Raw genomic sequence first — 24,027 nt, 5'->3', positions numbered from 1 at the left:
GCGGAACCGCTGCCACCGGCACCGACGCCAGCAGAGCCAGAGCCAGAGCCAGAGCCAGAAGCACCAGCCGAACCACCAAGGCCAGCTCCAGCGGATCCTCCAAGACCAGCCGAGCCACCGACTCCAAGGCCGGCGTGACCACCCAGGCCAGCGGAACCACCAGCACCAGCGCCAGCAGAGCCGCTACCGGAAGCACCGACTCCAGCGGAACCACCAGCCGATCCTCCAAGACCAGCGGAACCACTAACTCCAAGGCCAGCGTGACCACCAAGGCCAGCGGAGCCGCTTCCAGATGCGCCAGCACCAGCGGAACCACCAGCGCCTGCAGAGCCAGAAGCACCGGCAGAGCCTCCAAGGCCAGCAGAACCACTAGCTCCAAGGCCAGCAGAGCCACCAAGTCCAGCAGATCCTCCAAGACCAGCCGATCCTCCAAGACCAGCTGAACCGCCTAGACTGGCCGAGCCGCCGAGGCCAGCAGAGCCCGAGGCATCTGCGTCGCCTCCAGCGCCGATGAAAGTGCGCTTGTGAACAGATTTGTTGTCGCGACTGTTGTTGTTGTTGCCGGGGGTAGGGGCGGAGAGAACGCCTGCAATGAGGGTGAGAGCGACAGCGACCTTCATTTTGATTATTGAGATGAAATAGATAATAAGATTATGTAGATAGTAGGAAAGATGTAACGAGTTGTAGTTGTTGTTGTTGTTGTAGTAGTAGTTGTTTGTGAGAATGAGATATAAACTAAGCACGGCTTAGATTAGAGTAACGAGGGGTGAGAAGGAGAATAGTAATGAGAATTGTATAGCGAAAGGTACGGTTGAGAAGGAAGAGAGAAGAGAAGAGAAAGCGAGAGAGGAAGTAGACTCTGGTCTGGACTGGTGTGTTGATGGGAATGAAGAGTGTAGATGTTGGGAGTTCTGGTCGACTTATATAGACAGCAGACTGACAGCCAGACACTTCAGTTCCCCCGTGTACCCTGACTCCGGAGCTTTGGCGGCCATGGCATGGTAGCGTGTTTCGTCAAGAAACAGTTCGGCTGGTGTCTCAAGCTCACGAAATACTGCAAAAGTGTATAGCACTGTTCCACTAAGGGTTTGCCAAACAATGGATGGAGCAGTGGTGCGATATTAGTTGGGAGTACTAAGGCCAGAAACGGACATGACTCCGAGAGATCCATCTGAGATCAAGGCCAGTTCGCGATCAATGATCGCAGATTAGTGCAGGACTGCAGATTGAGTCTCGAACCACGGGCCCTACATGACTCGAAATCAGGGGTGTTGTTTGAGAGCGACCCACCCAGCCACCACCGCCACGGCCTGCAGGTCATAACACTCCCAATCCTTCTTCAGGCTTTTATCAAGAGGTGCATCAATTGCATGCGAGGTAAAAGTTCGTTCATGAAAGTCCGTACAGGATCGATATCGCGGTGCTATGTTGCAGCTATACCTCCACTCCCCGGGGCTCCGAGTAGGGCAAGGACCAATTTTGCGAACACTCACCAAGGCAAGTTAGCCGTAAGAAACTTCCAGCAACCCTGAATCGTAGTCTCTTGAGCTCAAACAAGCCAACTCCGTAGTCTACTCCGGAATATTTTTGGGAGTTCGAACTTCGACCTCCGATGGGTCCACTCAACTCCACAAAAATTCGACTCTCACGATGCTGCCGTCGTTTCAGCCAACACCCAAATATAGCTTCACGGCTGTCCGCATGACAAAATGCAGCAATGTAGTGTCCCAGCGGTTCGTTCGAGAAGAAAAGGGGCGTGATTTGGAATCATCAGACTAGCTTTTAGAATCGCCTCCAGCAGGTTCTTTTACGTTGCGGCTCTGGTGCGAATCCATGCGTTGAGCTTGATAGTATTCATCGGTGTGGGAGAGAAAAAACTTGTCGGTTTGATTCAACAACTTGATGCGTCGGGCACCGAATACCGATGATCAACTCGTGCATAGTGACTCGGGATCAGACTTCCTTCTTGCCCACGTGTGATCCGACTTGTTCGGGGGACTCACATCCGTGCAGTATACCGCGGTATCCCGTAAACCCACAGCAGTGGCAGCTGTGAATAGCGAGGTTTAAGCGATAGCGGCTACCTGAGTCACAGATTAGCCGGACTATCCGGCTGGCAGCAGTCATTGCTAGTTTAGCCGAGGACCTGCTCTAGAGGCTCGTGCCTGTGTCAATTTTTAGTCTTCAATTGAGGCATTAGGGTAGAATTGCGACATTAGTGTACCGCACTGCGCATTTTTTGGTTCCAGTGGTCGCCGTACCTGTCGACGACGTCTGAAGTGTCCGGGGGTACCTTGGTTAGCATCGCAGATCTCTGCATGGCGCCGTTTGTGCCTGAGACAGACGCCTCGGGGTATGCGGGCATTCTGTAAGCGAAGTCGTTTCAAGTACAAACACGGTTCATCAGTGCCCTGGTAGGTAAATGCTTAGCAAAGGTGTGGAGTGTCAAGCAGTAAACACGGGCTAGGGCATGATGGTTCAAGGGCAAGTGCAGAAGTGGCACCAGCCTTGGCCATGTTTATTTTTGTATCTCCTACCCGTGCCGTGTCTTTGCTTCCTTTCTTCCATGCTCCACGATCTTCGATGTATCCCGCTCTCTATTCTGGAAACACGAGATATATGGTCTCATGGAGCACTGTCCTCGCAACCATGCCGTAGTGACGTCCATTCGGGTCTCTAGGTTGATGCCCAGGTCAATGTCAAGATCTCGTCGACATTGAGTCCACAATCTTGGACCTCGAATCTGCGAATCTGAGATAGGTAGGTGTGGCGAAAGTCCACAGCTGCTTGGTCGAGGACATTGGAGGCCGCTACGGATCCATCGAATTACTGGTCCGCATTCAAGACCTTCAAGGCCCGATTTCTGACACTCATTCCATGGATCGCACTTTATGATCTCTCCGAAAAGTCAGACTGAGCAGAAGTGCCTGCATGAGAGCAACCCAGTGTTGATAATCCGGCAGATAGGTAACGGCATCAGAAGCCGTCCGCCTTCATCCTTTAAAATTCAGTCACTTTTGAACGAAGAGGACATGAAATCTAATCTCAATCTAGTTTCCCCGAGTGTCGATGCCGATGACCATTGCAACAAAGGCGCAAAACCCCGTGGTCGCTAAGTAGGACCAGTCGAATCCTCGTCACATTTCAAGACAATGAAGTCAACGTGAACCAAATTCCGCATAGCAAGCAAGCTTCGTCTTGAACGGAATGCCATTAAGGCAGCCCTGGTGCTAATGGCATCTTGAGCGTCCATCGCGCTTTCCCAGAACAGAGTTTTCCTGGACTGTACGCTTTCAGATGCCACTGCCTGACAACTAGACAGTGAGACGAGGTTTGCGGTTGTCATCGTGATCAAGACTCTACCATTGCTGGCATTTCCATTAGACCAAAAAAGCCAAAGGCAATTAGAATAGGATGCTGCATGGCCCATGGAACACTCCTAACGACCATCTATCCTTGCAAAGTGGGAAAGATAACCAAGATTTCATTAGTTCCATTAGTTTCATGCCTTATTTTATTCCCATATCCACTCACACATGTTACCTTACCTTATAAAGTGCATTCATCAAGGATACTCATAGTCTAAGTCTCCGTCGCTTCGCCATGATCTAAGACGTATAATTTCCTACCGACAACCCTAGACTAGATCGCAAATAGTTTGAGGAGTGGCTTTTCAACCCCAATGAGCATCCAGAGGGCATGCTGTTTTCGAGGGACTGCATTTCCTCGGATAGGCGTCTTTTCTGTCGTAAGTAATAATTTGTAGTGGTTCTGTCTATTCGGTAGGAGTATTCTATAGAGCGTCAAAATATCGTAGACAATGGAACGTAACTCTAATATGGCTTAGGCTTGTCCAAGGGTGCTAGGGCAATCATGAAACTTATCAGATAGTTATTGCTTGGCAGTTCTAGATATCGCCCTTTGCTCCAGGAGTAGTAAGTACTGTTATCTGTCTCATTCACGGAGATATTTTTGCCAGTTATGCGCCGCATCAACTATATATTTTTTCGACGAGCAGTTTCCTCTGCTACGCTCCGAGTTCCCACGGTTCTTCCACGTTTTATATACTTCGGCGGACTTCCAAACATCCTTCAAAGTGTTTACAAATGAGTCATAGTATATGAAAAAAACTACATACATCTATTCTCACTCACAAACCGGGGTTGTTCACCCTACACGGGCATATGTGATACCGAGTGCGTATACGGAGTACCGACGTCTACAGCTGTGCTCGCTTACATAAATACAGTCACGGGACCTTCGAGTCTTTTTTCTCTTGTGGCAGGGTCAACCTGAATTCAGTCGCGAGGTTGTTAGTGTCGTCGAATTATTGCGCGGACTCTCGCTCCCACACGCTCCTCCTTTAAGCCAGACTCACTAATGGCACAAGGTAACATAATGTACAGCCCACAGCGCCTGCTGCCGCTCGACAAGGACATTTTGATAACACGTGACTGGCCTGATCTGTCTAATTAGCGTTTAATGTGCATACCACGCTACTGGCCATGCTAATTCCACAGGCAAAACGACGTGAAAACGATACTGGTGTCTTGCGCGCATAGCAGTAGTTCCAATCGCCCAACACGAGATATCAACATTGTCAATTGAATATTCGAGCTAGGGGAGACTTCAAGATCAACAGATGTAATCTCGATACTCACTCCGGCCTACTAATGCACCGGACGGGCAATGAAACGCCAGCATCGCTAGAGCACGAATCGAACAAGATATCGCTATCACCATTAGAAACATGTCCTTATTGCGAATCTTCCGTTTACTGATGGGACTATCAACAAACATGAAAATGACTTCAGGTCTTATCTCCTTACCACTACCTTATTCCGGTGCTCGCTTTGGATACTCCCGAGCAGGACAACTGAATACCACTATAGTCACACACTCAAAAAAGCCTATCTCAAGAGTACGGCGTCAGCTATCTCTCAAGGCCCAGACCACGTGGAGCGCTAGAAGTACAGAACATTCACCTTGCCGACATTCCAACCGCAGACACGATCTAAAACGCCCCGGCCGAAGTTAACGATAGTAGAAGTTCCAGAACATATGAAACGAATCCTTCGCCAAGAGGTCTGGCTGTTCGCGCCCGACACTCAAAGGATCTCAGATAGCGAATTGGACTGGTGCCGAGGCCAGGGCAAGCGAGGAGAGTTAGACTGATTAGTGAGTAGTTCGCCTGAACGCCGTGGCGAACGGCCGGGGCTCGGATAACGGGCAGCGGACGGATGGAAGGATTCAATACCTTACCTAGCTCTGTTTATATTTGCCACACTGAAGGGATGGAAGATCCTTGATATCAGTAATCAGTAATGCGTCCAAAGTGGGTGTTGATACTGGGCGTACAGAATAGGCAACGCCAAAATCCAATCGCCTCCAGTGATCGACGGTGAACCTGAATCAGGGTCAGGAGTCAGTGTCAGACCCCAGCTTTCCGTTGACTCGCGAGCGAATTGTTGACGATGCTTCGCTGATCAGTGATCCTGCCTGCGTTACGGTCGAAGCTCGGGGAAGTAATTCCAGGACTAGATCCATACTCTGTATAGAGTAATTTGCTCCCCGTCGTTCAGTCCTACGCAATTGAATGGACTAGTCTCTTAGGCGAATTCTATTATTCAGTATCCCGAGTACTCCGGGTACCTTGTACATAGAGCACAGGCATTGCTTTTGAGCATGGCGCCAGCGATATAGTCACTGATGATAGTACTCCCACACCACTTTTACTTTACTCATAAATCTCACAAGGTTTGTTCAGGATGCCATTGTTAGCAAACAGGCCAAATAGAAATAAAGTCAAAGCATCAAAACCTCGATACACCATAGCACATTCAAGAAGCGCCTACATAGCCGGTCAGTTCATGCCTTCGAATGTCCAGGCCCTGGGCCTGAAGTAGATGCACCGGGCGTAGCTCGGAGTCGGGTTGAACCGCTGATGCACGGTGAAGCAGCTGCAGACCTCGATGCGCAGCTGACGCATATTACCTACTGCAGACAGCGACACTAGACAGGAGTTAGGAGTTAGGAACAGTTTTCAGTACAGAGTAGAGGACTAGAGGTATGTGCTCTGGCCTGGACTAGTCTACCCCTGCATCAGCGCAGTGCATCGACCTGCCGTTTTCTGCCGACTTCACAACTCAGCTACGCCGTAGGAGATAGCGAGCCGTCTAGGTTCTAACGGTAGAAGATCCAATGCATCAATATAACTCCAAGCAATTTAACTGGTTGATAAATGTCAATCGCTATCCTAATGCCCACATCACATTCGGAGACTAGGCAAGAGGGAGAAAATTGTACGAGTAAAAGCAAGCTACGTGCATCGAAACACCACACGTCAATTAAATGTGACACGCCAATAGTGGACCTGACCGTTGACCGTTGAGCCTAGTCTTGGACCCCATGCATAGCCGCGTCTAGTCCTGTCATCCCCACCCCAACCGGATGCCGGGTGCCGGTCCTCTACGTAAAATTTAGTCTAGTCTACTGTCTAGCTGGTGATGCTAGAGCTGGGCAGGCGCATTAGCTTAATCAGAGATTTCTAGCCCTTGTCTATCTGAGTCTGGACTCGCTTGCCCCGCGGCCAAATTCTCCGATTGAGGCTGACAGGTTGACACTTGGCAGCGTGGCAGGGGCATACCTATCAGGTTTAGCCTTTGTCTACGGGATACCTAGCCAAGGTACGCCTATGAGTAAGCGGGATTGACATAACTATGGAAATATTATTCTCCATGTTCTAGACGGGCGTAGGTCCGGGTCTGTGTATTGGATCGACCTTTCAGTCCCTCTACCGCATGGTGAGAGTGAGCCCGAGCTTCGTTGACTTCACTGCCCGTCACCTGCAACGACCCGCACTGACCTACCTAATCAAGTCGGGATAACTGAAGGGAGGGGCGCCCTAGCGGCCGGGGGATTCCCGGGATTGCTATTTTGGCCCTGTCATGTCATTATATCGATCATCGAGCTAACTGCTTAGGCTGCGGATGCGCTCTCACTGTTAGGAGGTAAGATGAACAAAATCATGTCGCTATCTCAGCTTCGTTACTATAGTTGCGAGACTTTAGACTTGAAAGGGTTCCTAAGGATTACAAGGTATAAATGAAGACGCCGATCTAGGAGCATAAAGATTCACCCGGCCGCACCCATGACACTGTCAAGCTACGACGTCTCTACTATACCTGAAGCACATACGTACCTAGTTAGTCTTCAGCACGCGCTCCATGCTAAGGACTCAAACGTGAAAGCCGATTACGTGTAGAAGACATGGCACAACAAGACCAATTCCTGGTATACTACTGGCATTGTTTGTTCCTCGTATTTCAAATTTTTAAGGAGATATATGCTTCCGAGATCTTGAATATAGATTCAATAGTGTAGTAATATGTATATAGTAGAGAGGCCCCTAACAGGCCAGACAAACCAACTTTTCCGGGTATCCATGCAACCGACCAAACCGACCAACCAGTTTTAAACGCCAGATAGAGAAGAGCAACCGTAGTGAGTAGCAGGTCTACCATCGGGCAAACAACGACGTTAACATAAACGTCAGCTTCAACAAAGGGGGGGTGAGCAAGTAGTAGTATAGTACATAGTGTGTTCAGTGTGTTCAGGGCAGTGTAGTGTTCAGTCAAGATGAGGTAGAGGAGGTTATAACCCGGAGGAAGTCAGTTGTCTGGAGACAACAAAAACAAACGAAACAAATGGAAGCAATCCGAAACTCCAACGCCGACCGAGACAAATTCAAATCAGATCAAGTCGCAATTTTGCAGATGCAGAGAACCAGAGGGGGCGATGTTGAAGATTAATACCCCCTCCTCCCCGCCAACGCATTAACCTCCTTCCTGAGTCTCTCATTCGCCTCCTGCAACTCCTGCATGTATGCTATCGCATTACTCAGGATCTCCGACTTCTTGAGACTCGCAGACCCCTTCGCAGATGTCGTCGGCGCCGGCGCAACAACACTCTTCGAAACACCCGCTGGCTTAACAGCCATTGCCTTTTCCAGCGCCACAAACTTCGCATTCATATTCGTGCGGTACCGCTTCTCAATGATATTATGTGCTGCACGCTTAGCTGCGTTGCGGCCGCGGGCGGTATTATCGCCATTTGCTGCGTTCGAAGCACGGGTCTTGCGGGTGGTTTGTTGCGGGATGAGTTCGGGCGATGAGGCGGGGGAGTAGTGTGGGGATCCGGTTGAGAGGGAGGAAGATGTTGAGATTGAGGAGGCTTTGCGCTTTGGTTGTTGATGTTGCTGGAGTTGAGCCTGGCAGGGCTGGATAGTTTGTATTTGGCTTTGCGATAGGGGCTCTTGCTTGTATTGCATTGGGGAGGGGAGGTCGAGGGCTGATGGGGGCGTTGAGGCCATGAAGGCTGTTGGAGAGAAGGCTTGATCGTCGCTTTCGTCCTGCAGTCTATTAGTATTGGGCGAAGGTAAAGAGAGGGAAGGAGGGCATACAGAAGAAAGCGACTCGTCATGCGAGACAGTAAAACCGTTAATGTCGGTCGGGGCAGCAAAGAAGTCTGCCGGGAGGTCTTTGGCGTCCCAGAGCATATCGTTGGGGATATCAATGGGGAAGGACTCTGGAACCATGGTGTTGAGGGAGAAGAGGTCGATTGCGCTGTCGTAGGACCAATTGGCCGACAGGGGATCAGGAGACGAGTACGCCATAAGTAGTGTAGTGTAGAGAAGTAGGGCTTGGATGGATCAATCAGAGCTGAGATAATCAAGTCGGTGTCTGTGGCGAGCAGAACCAAACACCGGACGACCTACGGGCTGGACATTTATAAGGAACGAACAGACAAGAGCATCCCGGGCGCAGACCCGATAGATTCGACATCCAGATGACAATCTCTGCACGGTGACTTGCTCGGTGAAGCGCAGCCGAAGTCACCCCAGCCGGATGCGCTCTATCCAGATGGCCACATCTGAAGAGTAGCGTCGGCCGGGTCCGAATAATGCACGAGCAAAGGGAGATTTAGGAAGAAAGTGACAGCTGTGGAGAGCGGGTGCGATCGCTGGATCCTCGATTCGTGCAACGGTCTGGAAGCAGAGGTTGTTCCTGGTGTCGGCCGTAGCTCGGAGCCGATGGTATTGGCATAGTAAGTACCTAGGGCTGTATGTTGTTATGCTACACGGATTATTCATGCTGCCTCTCATTCGACTAACCTACAATTGCCAGTTGCCATCATACTCTGTATCGTGTCCATATCCATGCTCATGCTCATGCTCATGCTCATCTACAAAGTAAATCTGTATACAAAACAGGTATTCTTCCTGCACCACCGGAGCCCGCCGACTCTCCAACTCAATTCATCTACTTCTCTCGTGGTCTGACCTGGATGTGCTCTCTCCGCGTCACCTCATCAGTCACCTGCCCGGCAACGGCTGCTTCCTGCCATCACGTACCGAAGCCACGGTACTTGCAGCAACGGAGACCGTTTTCCTGTGGAGTCTGGCCCTGGACCCTGATTCCGAGCGGTTATGATTATTTCCGCCTGGGCGTCTTTCCTTGTTGTATACTGATTGCGATTACGATTTGCTGACGTTGGCTGGTGCTGGCGGCCAAGGTTTCGTAAGAACTACTGCATCAGTCTCGTCTCAGGCTCGGCGTCAGACTGACTCTTCAGCTGAAGGATCAGGAGTAGTCGCTGGTGGACACGGCTGGTTCTTCCGTGCATGTTGGATTACTTTACTTGGGTTCTATATTGGTTTCTTGGTTTATTGGGTTCTATGGTGTATACTGGTTTCAGTCTGTTGGGAGTTGAGACATGCTTCCCAACGCCTCTAAACTTGAACATCCCGGTCTCACCCTATCGCCTCAATGCAATCTACAATCGCTATTCATACCTCACTCATTATAGTTTACACATACTGACATCGACATTGCCACTGCACAAAGCGATTGGCATTGGCACTGACACCGGCAGGCGACCTGCTGAAGATCACCACACCAAACTCAAGACAACCCCCTGCAAGCCCCAAGGCATCCTGCACCTGCACGCCGGAAAATCAAAAAGGCATCTGCCTGCAGCTGCAAGACGCCCGTTGCCAACAAGGTTGTTTCGGTCGGTCGCGCCTACGAATCCTTTCCTCTGTATTCTCGGTTCAACGGCTGGTATCTGCCATTCTTCATCGGCGCCGCGGGCTAATCGGGTGCCATCCGCGGCGGACTGGTGACTGGTGACTGGTTGATAATGATATACCTTGCTTATGCTGGGGACAGTCATGCTCGTTCAATCTGGGCTGGGCGCTGGTAAAATATTTGCCGCTGGGAGTGAATTAAGCCTTGACACTGAATACGTCTAGTTTTTTACCTTGATCGAGAGGAGCTCCTCCCACATTTACTCTGTACTCTCGTTAAGAGATGGCACGTACCCCCTTGCAGCCTTGCAGGGGATCAATGCCGTGAGACATATCCGTGAAGAAGACTCGGGCTTCTCGTCCAATGCAACATTTGAGTGATGAGATCGGGGTCCTCCGTACAATGTATGTCTGTCCTGTACTTGACCTGATGATACATCACTGACGATTGACGAAGCCATCGCTGCAGTCATGACCACGACATCCGCAACCAGCGCCTCTATCTCACTTGGGCTTTCTTCGCGACACCGACAAAGCAAATGTCCAAAATTGATGGCTCAATTCTATCATCTGCCTTATCACGTGGACAACTGCGGCTTGGTAGAGGCGGCGCTGCTTATCGGGCGCTTCGTCCCGACACTGTGACCCAGCCCTCCAGCTCAACATAGCGGAGAGGCAAACTGGAGCCGAAGATCTCGGAAATGCAAGCCGAATGCAACGGTCCAACGGTCCCGCCAAGGTCAACAGGCGGGGCGATCTTGAGCTCTGAGCTTGAGCTTTGCCTGGAGGGGTACTGCTCTGGCCAGTGGTGTCCATTATGTCGAGTTGCCTTGTCGCTTGGCTATCGTTGATCGATTGAGGGTCATGAGTGCATTGCGTCGCCGTGACTGCACTACCTATTTGGCATTGGGATATCGAGATATCGAAAGTCGTGAATTTGAAGAGTGTTGACCGTTGAGTTGAAGCTGTAGTGGACCGCCACGTTGTTGACAGACAGAGCATGCATAACCTCGTATCCGTCAATCATCCAGGCTGACTAATTATACACCAGCACAACTTTCCACCCGACTCATCCCGACTCTTACTCCTTTCACCAATCAACATGCCATATTACTCATCCGGCCGAAACCTCTCCTAGATCTCGGCAAATCCTCGGCCAAAGTCGGACTCGGGAATATTTGCTGTTTTGTTTCATCATCAGCCAAAGTGCAAGTTTTTTCATCTCGTGACAGGCAAACATTTCAACAAGAGAGGGGATATTATTGGCTAGTCTATGCTAATTATGTAACAGAGTCGGGATTGGGATATCATTACGAATGCAATCATCTTTGCCTTTTACCAGGTATACTGACGTTGTCAAAACATCAGTCCAGCATCAGTGAACACCCCCTGTCCCAAACAACTCCACATGCACGCGCTTCTCGTCAACACCCTTCCCAACCAATGCCTTCTTGCTCGACAGCATGAACCCCGTCGGTCCACAGATGTAGTACTCTGTCTCGGGCATATCAAGGAAGAGATCCTCATCGCTGAGTTTCGACAAATCAACCCGTCCAGTATGCGTATAGTTCTCTCCCTCAACATCCTTTTCGCTCGGCTGTGTGAGAAAATACGTCGTCTTGAGATTCGGGCTTGATTTCTGGAGAGACACCATATGATCGCTGAAAGCCCGCGAGGTTGAACTATGCGCGCCGTGAATAAAGTGGATTAGGCGCGTATTGTTCCCCAGTGTCGTCAAGGAATTGACCATCGCTGTCAAGGGCGTCAATCCGACTCCCGCAGAAATCAGAACAAGCGGACTCGTCGCCTTCGGATCCGTAAGGTGGAAGTCGCCGTAGGGATGCGAAAGCTTGACTTTGTCGCCCTGGTTGATCATATCGTGCAGGATATTCGAGACGTACCCCGGGTGCGCGGGCGTCGCGTCGTCACTGCCCAAGCTTAACCCGGGATCCCTGCGCACTGAAATTCGATAGTATTTCTCGTTCGGAGAATCACTGAGCGAATACTGTCGACATTGCGCATGATGCAGTTCAGGAACGGCAACCTGCACAGAGACATACTGTCCCGGGATAAAACTTGGCAGAGGTCTGTGGTCCACAGGCTCCAGATAAAACGAGGTAATTACATCGCTTTCAGCGACTTTCTGCGCAACCACAAAGTCACGGAAATCAGTCCACCCGTCTGCGGACTTATACAGATCCGCTTCAATGCCGATCATCAAGTTCGCGAGCTGCCAGTATGCGGCGCCCCACGCTTCCAGTAGCGGCGGGGTAAGTGCATCACCGAGAACAAGTCCCATTGCTTCAAGGAGGAATTTGCCCACGATCTCGTAGTGCTCTGGTTGGATGTACAGCGAGGCATGCTTGTGGCAGATCAATTGCACGGTGGGTGAGAGGACGCCCAGGTCGTCGATGTGCGAGGCGTATGCGAAGAGCGCGCCTGCGAGGGCGAGCGGTTGGTGCCCGTGGACTTTATTGGAGACGTTGAAGACGGTTGAGAGTTCAGGGTGTGCTTTTAGCATGTTATCGTAGAAGAGCTTTGTGATTGTTACGCCGTGCTCTTGCAGGACGGGGACGGTAGCCTTGATAAGGCCGATTTGGTCGGGTGTGAGTGACATCTTGACTCGCTCCAGTAGTAAGGTAATAAAAAGGTAGGTAGGTAGAATTGACTTTTCGTAAACGCGGGACCCAAAAGCTAGACAACCTGTCAACTGCCAGTCATGAATCATAGTTATATACTCGTCAGTCTTCTAGCAAATTCTCGCAAACCCAACCGTTGGTCCCGAAAGAACCGCATTTCCGCGGATTATTGGGCGTTGATGGCGTGGTGCTCCCCAGCTTTCTCCGCGGAGGTGGTGGACCCATTTGCTTTACGGATGCATGGAAAGGATTCAATAGCCTATTGAGATTTGAAATACGTGCATGGGATAGACACATTCTGGTTTTTGGGATGAGCAGGGTTCATGCAGGAGATACTAAGAAGCTTGGTAGCGATAGGGTTATTGGCTTTGTTAGTGATGGTACCCCTCATCTACATTCCAGCGCTAAGGATGAAAAGTTCTTATCTTTATCGAAGGATCAACGAATGAAATGGCGTGCATTGAAAGCAAAAAAAAGTGGTAGATAAGGCAAGTAATCCAACCTAGTTACCATAACTATGGGTAGGACTGCAGTAAAGGGTGGCCACTCGCCTACGGCCCTCCCGGATACGACTCGGCAACCGCACCCTTGGTTCAACGGTTGATTTTTAACCCTTCATAGGATGACACTTAACGTCGTCCATGGATCGCCCCGGCGCGTCCGTTTTTGACGTCTATACTCCGTTCTAGATCTCTCTCCGGCCGAACAAGAGCCTCATGTCCGAACAACATAGTCATGACGTCTATCGAAGTATACTCACAAGACAGCGCCAGCAACTAGGGAGGGGAGAGGTCAGTAGCGCAAGTATAAAAGCGCGATCGATCAACTCAGGACAAAGAGCAATATGACTATCACCTACACCTCCTAACTCGCGAGTACAGATCCAAGCATAGCGACCTGACTACGCTTGGTGACAAGAAACATATAATATGCCCCAGTAAACCGTACGAATCCGATAATAGCGAGTACAGAGACTTCGGAAGACTTCCTTTGAAGGTCTACACAGCTCATCCCCGCGATTATCTACACGACACAAAGAACCCCCTCTTCCTACCCTATACTCCGCATCGCAGATCTGCATCTATATCGAACTCAGTCTCAATCTCAAAAATGAAAATGCACCTCCCCCGTCCCTGGCCCAGCCGGGCCTCGCAGGACCGCATCCACGCCCACGGCAGTCCAGGCTCACACCCCGTCGTCCGACGCAACAGGTCCCAACTCCCCATGCTTCATTTGGCCGATACAACGCGCAACAATATCATCGCTGTAGCCGGTGAATTCGTCGGGACATTCCTCTTCCTATTCTTCGCGTTCGCCGGGACGCAGGTTGCGAACACGCCGAAGCCAGTCGATGGCGCGCCGCCGAATACGGATGCGTTGCTGTACTCGGCGCTGAGCTTTGGGTTTAGCCTTGTGGTGAATATTTGGGCGTTTTATCGGATTACGGGGGGGTTGTTTAATCCTGCTGTATGTTTCCCTTTACTTTTTTCTCCGGACTGGACTGGACTGGACTGGTTTCTGGGGACTAGGTCTGATTTCTTGTTGAAGGATCAAGCTAACGCACGTCATCCTTTGTTCTTTGCATACAGGTAACACTCGCCCTCGTCCTCGTCGGCGGGATGCCCTGGATGCGAGGTCTCTTCGTCTTCGCCGCGCAAATCGTAGGCGGGATTGCGTCTGCGGGCGTCGTGAGCGCTCTATTCCCCGGCGATCTAAACGTTACGACGCGGCTTGGAGGAGGCGCATCAATTGCGCAGGGGCTTTTCATCGAGATGTTCTTGACTGCGCAATTGGTCTTTGTGATTATTATGCTTGCTGTTGTCAAGCATAAGAGTACGTTTTTGGCGCCAGTAGCGATCGGGTTGACGTTTTTTGTTACGGAGATGATCGGTACGCTTTGCCCTATCTTCCCTGCTTCGCTCTTCAGATCCTTCGCGAAGTCTCTATAGATATTAACTGGGTCTAGGCGACTACTACACAGGCGGCTCCCTAAACCCCTCTCGCTCGCTCGGTCCAGACGTGATAAACCGTTCCTTCCCAGGCTACCACTGGATATACTGGGTGGGCCCGCTTCTCGGGTCCCTTTTAGCCTGCGGCTTCTATTACTTCCTTACGCTGGCGTCATATGAGAGTGTCAACCCGGGGCAGGACTTCAACGACTGGGAGGCGAAAATGGGCAGTTCGTGGGATGGGAGTGTGTTGCAGGGACGGTACTCGGATACGACAACGTTGGGGAGGGCGGTTTCGCCGAGGGGGTCGACGGCTGTTAATGGGAATGGGGTGCCGGTGCAGATGGGGCAGGGGCAGGGGCATGATTTTGGTGCTCGTGGTATGCATGGGCATGAGCAGGAGGAAGTAAATTCGGCGATGTATCCTCAGCCGCCGAGAGGGCCGGAACAGGTTTGATATTACTCTTTGGAAACTAGTGCTTGGGGTATAGGGAGGATATCTGAGTTGGAGATTTGTCTTGTTTGCTCGCTTTGCTTTGGAGTTTTGGAATGGAGTTTGGAGGATACCTGGCGGGCTTCGGGATAATATTTCCGGTGGGTTGCGCGATTATATATCTCGGGGGTACTCCGAGCGGTCTGGCATTTGATTCGCTTTCAGTTACGAGTTTACGAGGTCAAATGCTCTAACATATTGCTTGTACTCTATTCTAATACACTTATTCCATACTATTGTTCACTTGATTCTCTGAAAAGTGGTGCTCGAAGATACTCGCAGGCAATGGCATGGCTAATTCTCCCCATCTGCAATGATCACCACTTTCCCGCCGAAACCAGCCACTGAGCACGCGCTGAATCAATCACGATAACCCAACGAACTGTAATCATCCAATTAGAAGCAAAAGATCCCAATCCCAGCCCCGATCCGCTGATCTATCGCGCGCCGGTCCAGTCCACAATGGGCCCCTTTCTTGGCAGTGAGATAGGGATGGCTTATCCTCGTCATCTTCTTGGACCTCACTTCACCTCATTCTCTCTTCCATTCTCCAGCAACAGACACAGCAATGGCGGACCCTTCACGCACCGCCGAGGGAAACAACACCAATGGATCCTTATCAGGGTCCTCGGACGCAGCCCTGCTCGCCAAAATGGGCTATAAGCAGGAACTGCGCAGACAGTACTCAACACTACAGATCTTCGCGATCGCATTCAGTATCATGGGTCTTGTTCCTTCGATCGCGTCCACGATAGCGTTTTCCCTCCCTGCTGGGCCGGCGGGGATGGTTTGGGTGTGTTTCTCTCCAGTTCTACCCTCCCCTTCTCTGTCTAGGTACTTGCGCTGTATCGCGCGTCGCCGACATGCCTGTGCTACTCCAATTATACCCCGCATTCTACCTCTCCAATCCCAACTCCAATACTACCGCTAATTGATAGAATGTATACAGGGCTGGCTAACGGCAAGCATCCTAATTTTCTTCGTTGGCCTCGCAATGGCCGATATGGCGAGCGCTATGCCCACAGCCGGAGGGCTATACTGGTGGACGCACTACTTTGCCGGGGCGAAATGGAAGAACCCGCTTTCGTTTTTGGTTGGGTATAGTAATACGCTGGGGTTGATTGGGGGGATTTGTTCGGTTGATTGTGCGTTGCCTATCATACAGAGTATACTTCTTTGAGGTTTGAGGGGAAGTTGAGGCTAATAGGTGCGCGCAGATACATTATCGCTGCTTATATTGGCGTGTATATCCATCGCCCGCGACGGAGAATGGAGCGCCAGTAATGGGACGATATATGGCCTATACGCAGGCTTAATCCTCATCCACGCAGCCGCCACAATCCTCACATCGCGCATAATGCCCCGCATCCAAACAGCCTGTATATTCATCAACGTGGCACTGATCCTCGCAACCGTGATCGCGCTGCCCGTCGGGAAAGTCTCGCGCGGCGGGACCCTAAACAGCGGCACCTGGGTCTTCAGCCACGTCGACAATCTCTCGAATTGGCCCGTTGGCTGGAACTTCGTGCTCTCATTTATGTCGCCGATCTGGGCGATTGGGTTCTTCGATTCCTGCGTGCATATGAGTGAGGAGGCTGTTGATGCGGGGAGGGCTGTGCCGAGGGGGATACTTTTCTCTGCGGGGAGTGCGTGTGTACTGGGGTTTTTGGTTCTGGCTGTGCTCGCGGCTGTTATGGATCCTGTTGTTGGGAATACGGTGGGGACGGTGTTTGGGCAGCCTATGGCGCAGGTATATCCCATCTCTCTTACGAATGCTTGGTGGTGAAGAAACGGTGCTGATTGGCGGACGGCAGATATACTACGACTCCCTCGGCAAACACGGAGCGTTGGGATTCATGGCTGTTTTGATACTCATTCAGTTCTTGATTGGGCTTTCATTGGTACCTCCCTCCCTCCCTCCCTCCCACCCTCCCACTACCTCATCACCCCATACTAACAAGACAACCTTGAAAAGATCGTAGCAGCCTCCCGCCAAACATTCGCCTTCGCGCGCGATCACGCCCTCCCCTTCTCCCCGTTGTTACGACGCATAACACCCCTCTTCAACAACCCCACGCCCATAAACGCAATCCTCTTCCTAGCAGGCATCTGTATAATATTCGGTCTACTGGTGTTAATCAACAGCGTGGCCGCAAACGCGCTGTTCAGTCTCTTCGTCGCGAGTAATTATGTTGCTTGGGGTGTTCCGATACTCTGTCGGCTTGTTTGGAAAAGTAGATTTGTGCCGGGGGTATTTTTTACGGGGAAATGGAGCGAGGGTATTGCGATTGTTGCGGTGAGTTGGTTGGCCTTTGGGTTGGTGTTGAGTATGTTTCCTACGGTCAAAAATCCAGGACGTGAGTACTTCCCTCCCTTGGGCTTTCTTTCCCCCCTTTTCTTTTCTTTGGCTATGATTGATTGACGTTGTGGTGGCAGCGGACGAAATGAACTACACCGTCGTGATAAACGGGTTCGTGTGGATCGCTTGTATGGCGTATTACTACATCTACGCAAGAAAAGTCTTCAGTGGCCCAAGATCAACGCTGAACGGCGCAGAAGCAGGCGCAGGGATAAGCGCGAACAGAGCTGGAGACGACGAGAGTATAGCCACCGGTACACCGACGCGGTCTGAAGCCAGCGAGAAAGTCGAGTGAGTACGGAGTATTGAGAAGGGCAGTGCTAATGGTTAGGCGTGGACTCGCCTTACAATACCAAGCATGATGCAATAATACAGAGCACCTACTATCTACCACCACGGTGTACCGGTACAGAGTACAGCCATCCGCGTGCCCAGCACATACGTGGAATGCATAAACAAATAATGCAGGAACTCCCTACTCCCTATGCGCCTCGGTACTGTACAGAGCATCTGCTCCAAAAGACGTCGGAGGCGCCGAGAAAGCATCCAGTCGGCACCTAAGGTACTAGGTATGATGCCAAAGGCACCGCCACTCCAAAACAAAGAAGCCATAAACACGTGCCATTCATCCCCTGTCTTGATACTCCAGTACGGAATACGTCGTATGGTAAGATCAAAATGTAGATCCTTGCTCTCCAGATCCAGATGATCTCATTTCTCCGCATGTAATGAATCTGTTACAAATGCCAACCTGGAGCTTAAGACCTGCGTCATACGTGATATAATGGCATCAGTCGCCATGGCAAACGCCATTGCCAATGCCCGTGCTCTTAGAGTAATTCTTCCGGCTGGGCTAGGCTAGGCTGCAGGATACCAAGACCGGACCAGACCAGGCTAACTTCCAAGACCTGGGCTAAAGGATCAACATCTCGTGCCGAGAACCGACGGAATATACCTTGCGAGAATCCTGGCGATTTGGAAAATGGGGGAAAGAGACGGAGCAAAGAAACTACGTTTAAATGTGACGACTACACCGTCGCTGAGAAGTCGAAAGAGAAAAATCAATCCATTCATAATTTACACTCGCCGCAATCGCGACCGATTGACATCAGATTCATTAAGGTAAGGTACCGTAGATATGTACTAGGTGGTAGCTAGTCCCGTAGGACAAAAACATCAAAGCAAGGAGGTTGTATGATAGGTATGTGGTATGTAGCATGCAATATATTCACATCGTATCCGTGGCTCGTTTTCTTTGGTGGGTTGTGGTTGACGACCCGCTTACAGAGCAGCAACAACACCCATAACACCAAGGATACCCGCAACACCCAAGAAAGGCGTCGACAATGCAGCCGCGTCCTCAGGGGGATCAGTCGAGTCGGCGTTATCGGCGTCATCAGAAGAGGTCGGGCTCTCGGTGGCATCATCGCCATCAGAGCTCGTCGTCTCAGAGGCCGTCTCCTCAGCGGAGCTCGTTGCATCCGTAGCGCTCGTGCTTGCGTCTGATACAGTAGAGCTGACACTATCCGTCGCGGAGGTGATATCCTCATTCACGGAAGAGGTGATGCTGTCCCAAGCAGACGACCAATCGCTCGACGCAGAGGTAAAGATGCTCGCGCCCTCAGAGGAGATGGATTCCCAGTATGAAGTGATATCCTCGGGGGCGGCGGTGGCCCAGGTGCTCGCGTCTGAAGCGACGGATTCAGCCCATGATGAGGCGTCGGATGGGAGGTCTGTTGCGACGTCTGTTGCGCTGTCGAAGGCGGTTGAGACGGCGGTGCCGACGTCCTCGGCGCCGGAGGTGATGTCGTTGACGATGTCGTCGACTGTGTCGCCGATTGTGTTGTCGTCGTTGTTGTTATCCTGGGCGCGGGCGAGGGCGGCGAGGAGGAGGGTGGAGGGGAGGAGGAGCTTCATTTTGATGAAATTGGGTTTGGAGAGTGGTTTGGTTATAGAGATTGATTGTAGATAGGTAGGTAGTAGATAGATTGGAGATATGATATGACCAGATCAGACCTGGGGAAGGGGTAGATTTATAAGGATACACCACTGCGCCACTGCCCTGCCCTGCCCTGCCCAGGTGATGAAGGAAGAAGGATCCATTCTTGCCACTGCTGAGCTGCCTTGTGGAGTCGGTTGTACCAGCTTTCCTTCGTATTAGATCCACAATGCTTTATATTGCACGAATGAGATGCTCTAGCGTCAGTGGACACCCCTGAACAAGAAATTACAGCGTCAGCCCAGCCTTACACAGTCACTGCTGCGGATCGTCTAATTTTAGCGGCGAAGCTGCTCGAATTCCACAATCCTTACACCAAATGACGTTGTACCTGCTACTTCCTGTCCAAGGCTGTGATGTCGTATGGCATAATTCATTGTCCTCGGCGCTCGGCAAGGCCTCGATTGGGTGGCCAAGTCGCAAGCATGAACCATGGAAGACTGCAATTGCCATCCAGAATACGGCTGCCTAATACGCTGCTCTTACAGCCACGGCAGGAGGAATGTTGCACTGCTGACGGCTTAGCACATGTTGTGAACCCCCAAAACGCTTGTCGGTTTGGACCGCGTCTCATCATCCTGCAGGATCCAGGCCGCCAATGACCCTTCATTTACACAGCCAAGCTGCCGAGATCTGGATTCCTGCGAGCTGGCGTTGTCTTTCACTTGTTTTTACTTGTTATGAGCTCGAGCCTCTATCTGATACATCGGCGCCATGACGCGGCCTCGGGCTCAGCCTGCCAGCTGTCTCAGCCGGTTGGGGGCCAGCCCTACGATCGAGAACCGGAATAGTAGTTTCCCTGCGCTGGATCTTCAAGATGGAGTATAGGATTGAGGAAGAACTAGACTAGTTGGTTACATGACCTTCTCCTCCTTCTTTGACTTCCCCAGAGCCTTGATGATCCGCACCCCGTCGTCCACCGAGTTGCCCGACCAGAACCGCCGTTCAGAATCCATTGTAGCTTCACGAAGCACATCGTCGTGCTGCGGGGAAGGTGGATCGGTTGCGCTAGTGTAAACACTCACTCGATCGCGAAAGCGCACTCGGAGCTTGCCCCGTGGTGGACTGCCTCCATTCGTCGACGCTTTAAGGTATCCCTTGCGCATTGCATACCGCTTGGCCGCCTCTCGTCGCAAGGTGTTGCTAAGAGCCTTTTGCAATCCTGTGCTCACCGCAAATCGCATCCCTAGATACGCCCACTCGGCCACAAGGATCGAGAGCAGGAATCGTGATAGGCGGACCTCGGCCATGTCTCCCCGGTAGAGGTATACGATCGCCGCCGTCGACAACGTCCCAAGCCAACTGAGCACCTCCAAGCCTTGCAGCGAAGGGCCAATCGAGTCTGCTCGAATCGGCGGCGGTCGCTGACACTCAAGACTGAGCTTAAAGAAGTCTCCACGCAGTTCCAGCCAGTTGTTGATCAAGAACCCCAATGCTACTAGCGGCCACGATGCTCCGAACAGGGTCAAGTATCCGAACTGCACGCACATCTCGAGGGTGTCCTCGTGTACATTGTACTCGTCGGCTTCAGCCTCGTTGCGAATGCGCGATAGGAAAGAGCTTTCCTCAGGTTTGTCGACCAGCACCTGGTTTGTAGCTGTCGATGCACGCCGTCTGAATTCGACAGCCTCTTTATTCTCCCGATAGTCGCGCCACTTCTGCCAGAGAATTCGCTTCACGTACGGAAGGACTACCTCTTGTCCAAAGTCCAACACCTGACCGGTCATTGACAGGTAGATGACTTCTTGCTGCAGTCTCGCAGGATCGACGTGGAAATCCTTGGGATCGCCTCGCCGGGCAACGTCGAGGTAGGGCACAATCTTTGCGCCGAACGGGACGTACACGAAAGCTGTCAGGATGGTTGGCAGGAATGAAGTGATAAAGTTCATGACAAACTGTTTCGTCGTCTGCGCGAGGTCATACTGATCCTGCGTGCGATAATTCTCGTGCTTCGTCAGCCTGGTTGCCATGGAAGTCAAGAATCCAGTGATTGAAGGCAAACAGAGCGAAAAAACCACGGTCGGGAGGAACTCGAGGTATCCTTTCAATGACCCTGTATAGACCTCCGAGATGAACACTTCCATGGCAAAGGTCACAACGATGAGTCCACCCAGAGCTAGACTGGCAACCGTGGCAAAGGGTATCAACAAGAGTTGGCGGAGGAATTGCCGATATGGCGAGAAGTATTGCACCGTCTCACCGGTGATGGGGTCTTGGATTTCCTTCTCCCAGGCATACTGATGGCGCGTCACCTTCAGAGCGCCAACGCCGCTGACCTGCCATCGCAGACTGAGGTCCTTTTCGCGGATCTTCCAGTACTCGACAAAGACCATGGCCCAGATGCAGTTTCCTACTGCAAATGGAATGGAATATGAGCCCCAGTACCACCATGTCACTGCTCCCCACACAGCCGGAAATACCAGGAACGAAGAGTACGACTGCAGGAAAGCATAGTAAAAGCTGACTTTCTCTCCGAACAGCGCCCGTATTGCATCCAAGTCCTCCGCCGTCAACAATATTGTCTTGCTCCACTTTCGCAGCAATTCCGTGTTGGCTGCCTGATCGTGCAGTGGAAAAGCCGAGGCGACGTTCTTCCATTTTCGATGCTTCGGTGTGATATGGGCTCCTCCCAGCTCTTTCTTCCAGGTCACAGCGTGGTATACCGATCGGAGGGATTCTGCTTGGGTTTCGGCGTCCGCTATCGTCTCTTCGTCGCCGACGGGGAGTTCGTGTATGATTCCGTATAGCCAGTCCTTGATCCTGCTGTTGTTAGGTTGTGTCGGACGCTGAATTGTTCGAACCTACCTTGACTGATGGACCATGTTCCCCAGGTGCGCCCAGGGAACTCGGATGAAGACCAGCAGTGATGCACCGTGGCCATGACGTACTTGTGTCTCGAGATGTGCTTCGTGAAGGTCGGCGATGAGCGATTCGAATTCTTCGATTGCCTTGGAAAGGTCTACTGACGTTAGCCGTCATGAAGATACTCGACCGGGGTTTCTTGTCGGGGATAGTTACCAATATCGCTAAAGTCGTAGTGGACAACCCACTCCACGCCGTAGTTATCTGCATGGGCCGGTTCTGGCGGCCGGTAGTCGGGTGTAAGACTCATTTGCTAGACAAATTGAATCGAGAGTAAGCATAAGAGAAAAGCAATTGAGTTGACAGTGGGAACCATCCGGATTGAGCCGCTGGTTGGAGTCTGGAGTAGAACCGCACGATGGGAAGGAGCGATGCTGGCGGTTAAGACTGAAGGAAAGGAAGGGACAGAAGAGCGAGTGGAGAGGGGACTTACCAACAGCATGCATGCTCCTCCTTAAGGAACTCCTGATTTCATGATATTCCTGACTCAGTCGTGCAACGTATCCCCAGCGCTCTCCAACAGGCGAGGAACGGGGTCAAGCTCGTCAGCCCTACAGGGCTCGACCAATGTGAGCAACCCGTCATGTGTGTGGAGCAATCAACTCCTCGCTTTCCGACCATAGAATGAAATGATGAGGCCCTGCTGGGGCCGGATTGGTGGTTGCCTACGGAGTATCGGATCTCGGTTGGAAGTCTTTGTCCATGCTGCAGGTGCAGCAATCAAATATGCTGCTATTATCAGCACAAATTGAACCCCGACTCAGGCTGCGTCGGTATCATGCAGTCTGTCATGACAGTGGCTTCGGTCAGGGTCAGACTTCGCACCCGTCTGTTGGCGCTGGCTGTGTTTAGCGGATCGGCGATTGCAGAGTTGCAGTGCAAAATCCTGCTGCCTACGCCTTGCATTGGAGCTATACAAGCCGCAATCCAGTGGGACACAGTGGATAGTCGGTGGATCTGTGGCGCAGAAAATCCCCTTCCAGCCAATAGTCTCAGTATAAACTGATCAATAATGGAGCACCCTCACAGGCATCCGCATACTTTGACCCTTCAAGCTCGTTATACAAGCCTTTCTGCACCCGATATAAGCTCCCGGATGTACTCCCTGCAGGCCATCATCCACTGTCTTATCGCTCGTGCATACGAACCCTGAAGCCAGGCCAGTTGAACTTGGAGCGGCAAAGGAGTCGAGAGGATCGACCGGACACTCCCTCCATTAGCTTCAGCCACATCTACGGGGTATACCTCTATCTTACCACCAACTTGATCGTCAATCCCAATCTATCACAATCTCATATCACACGTCAAACGCCCCTATACAACCTCCTGAAAAAGTAAAGAAAAAGACCGACTCCATGCTCTCAACATTCCTCGAAACAATGGCCCGCCGGTTATTCCCCGGCCAGAACCTCGCCTTTGGTGTCACTCTTTTCCTCTTCACATTCGCTTTCATTCCGACGCTGGTCGTCCTCCTCGCGGTCGTTCTTTTCTTCCTTTTCTTCTATCCGCAGTTGCGGAAGTCTTCATGACGATTAACCACTCCGCTCAGGGTACGTATGCTTAATTTATCTTTATTGTGTGGAGCGTGCACTGACGCAGCAGGAACAGTTCATCCAAATAATCTATGACGACTACCTAC

The 24,027-nt window shown here is 51.4% G+C and overlaps 7 protein-coding genes across 7 annotated transcripts; 2 read left to right on the top strand and 5 right to left on the bottom strand.

Moving 5' to 3' along the window:
- Positions 1-7: 7 nt before the first annotated feature.
- Positions 8-620, bottom strand: BDV14DRAFT_203607 (uncharacterized protein; the record flags this gene model as incomplete). The annotated part of the gene is made up of 1 exon (XM_073774318.1): positions 8-620. A coding segment is annotated over one exon (613 nt), but the record flags the coding sequence as incomplete, so codon positions are not given.
- Positions 621-7,317: 6,697 nt separating this feature from the next.
- Positions 7,318-8,801, bottom strand: BDV14DRAFT_180125 (uncharacterized protein). Its single transcript, XM_073769861.1, has one exon. The coding sequence runs from the start codon at positions 8,672-8,674 to the stop codon at positions 7,808-7,810; it is 867 nt and encodes a 288-aa protein (XP_073624535.1). The 5' UTR covers positions 8,675-8,801; the 3' UTR covers positions 7,318-7,807.
- Positions 8,802-9,392: 591 nt separating this feature from the next.
- Positions 9,393-10,388, top strand: BDV14DRAFT_121850 (uncharacterized protein). The gene is made up of 3 exons (XM_073765909.1): positions 9,393-9,578; positions 9,640-10,259; positions 10,313-10,388. Exon 2 carries the CDS (start codon positions 9,683-9,685, stop codon positions 10,181-10,183), a length of 501 nt encoding a protein of 166 aa, XP_073624534.1. The 5' UTR covers positions 9,393-9,578; positions 9,640-9,682; the 3' UTR covers positions 10,184-10,259; positions 10,313-10,388.
- Positions 10,389-11,326: 938 nt separating this feature from the next.
- Positions 11,327-12,778, bottom strand: fhpA (flavohemoprotein). The gene has a single exon (XM_073769860.1). The coding sequence runs from the start codon at positions 12,702-12,704 to the stop codon at positions 11,463-11,465; it is 1,242 nt and encodes a 413-aa protein (XP_073624533.1). The 5' UTR covers positions 12,705-12,778; the 3' UTR covers positions 11,327-11,462.
- Positions 12,779-13,836: 1,058 nt separating this feature from the next.
- On the top strand, positions 13,837-17,822 carry BDV14DRAFT_192149 (uncharacterized protein; the record flags this gene model as incomplete). Its single annotated transcript, XM_073771595.1, has 10 exons — positions 13,837-14,193; positions 14,316-14,616; positions 14,693-15,055; positions 15,723-15,961; positions 16,118-16,313; positions 16,386-16,448; positions 16,479-16,918; positions 16,983-17,069; positions 17,144-17,525; positions 17,605-17,822. The coding sequence occupies 10 exons, from the start codon at positions 13,837-13,839 to the stop codon at positions 17,820-17,822; spliced, it is 2,646 nt and encodes an 881-aa protein (XP_073624532.1).
- A 768-nt stretch (positions 17,823-18,590) lies between these two features.
- Positions 18,591-19,581, bottom strand: BDV14DRAFT_180116 (putative GPI anchored protein). The gene has a single exon (XM_073769859.1). The coding sequence runs from the start codon at positions 19,442-19,444 to the stop codon at positions 18,809-18,811; it is 636 nt and encodes a 211-aa protein (XP_073624531.1). The 5' UTR covers positions 19,445-19,581; the 3' UTR covers positions 18,591-18,808.
- Positions 19,582-20,254: 673 nt separating this feature from the next.
- Positions 20,255-22,998, bottom strand: BDV14DRAFT_121928 (anoctamin family protein). The gene is made up of 4 exons (XM_073765910.1): positions 22,822-22,998; positions 22,545-22,641; positions 22,332-22,485; positions 20,255-22,286 (listed from the first exon to the last, which is right to left on the bottom strand). Exons 1-4 carry the CDS (start codon positions 22,828-22,830, stop codon positions 20,381-20,383), a joined length of 2,166 nt encoding a protein of 721 aa, XP_073624530.1. The 5' UTR covers positions 22,831-22,998; the 3' UTR covers positions 20,255-20,380.
- Positions 22,999-24,027: the final 1,029 nt, after the last annotated feature.

The sequence above is a fragment of the Aspergillus stella-maris genome (assembly GCF_047715825.1).
Source record: "Aspergillus stella-maris strain CBS 113639 unplaced genomic scaffold BDV14scaffold_62, whole genome shotgun sequence".
In the NCBI taxonomy this organism is placed as follows: Eukaryota; Fungi; Ascomycota; class Eurotiomycetes; order Eurotiales; family Aspergillaceae; genus Aspergillus; species Aspergillus stella-maris.
Note: the sequence above shows the minus strand (reverse complement) of the source record. Positions and strands in the feature narration are given on the sequence as shown.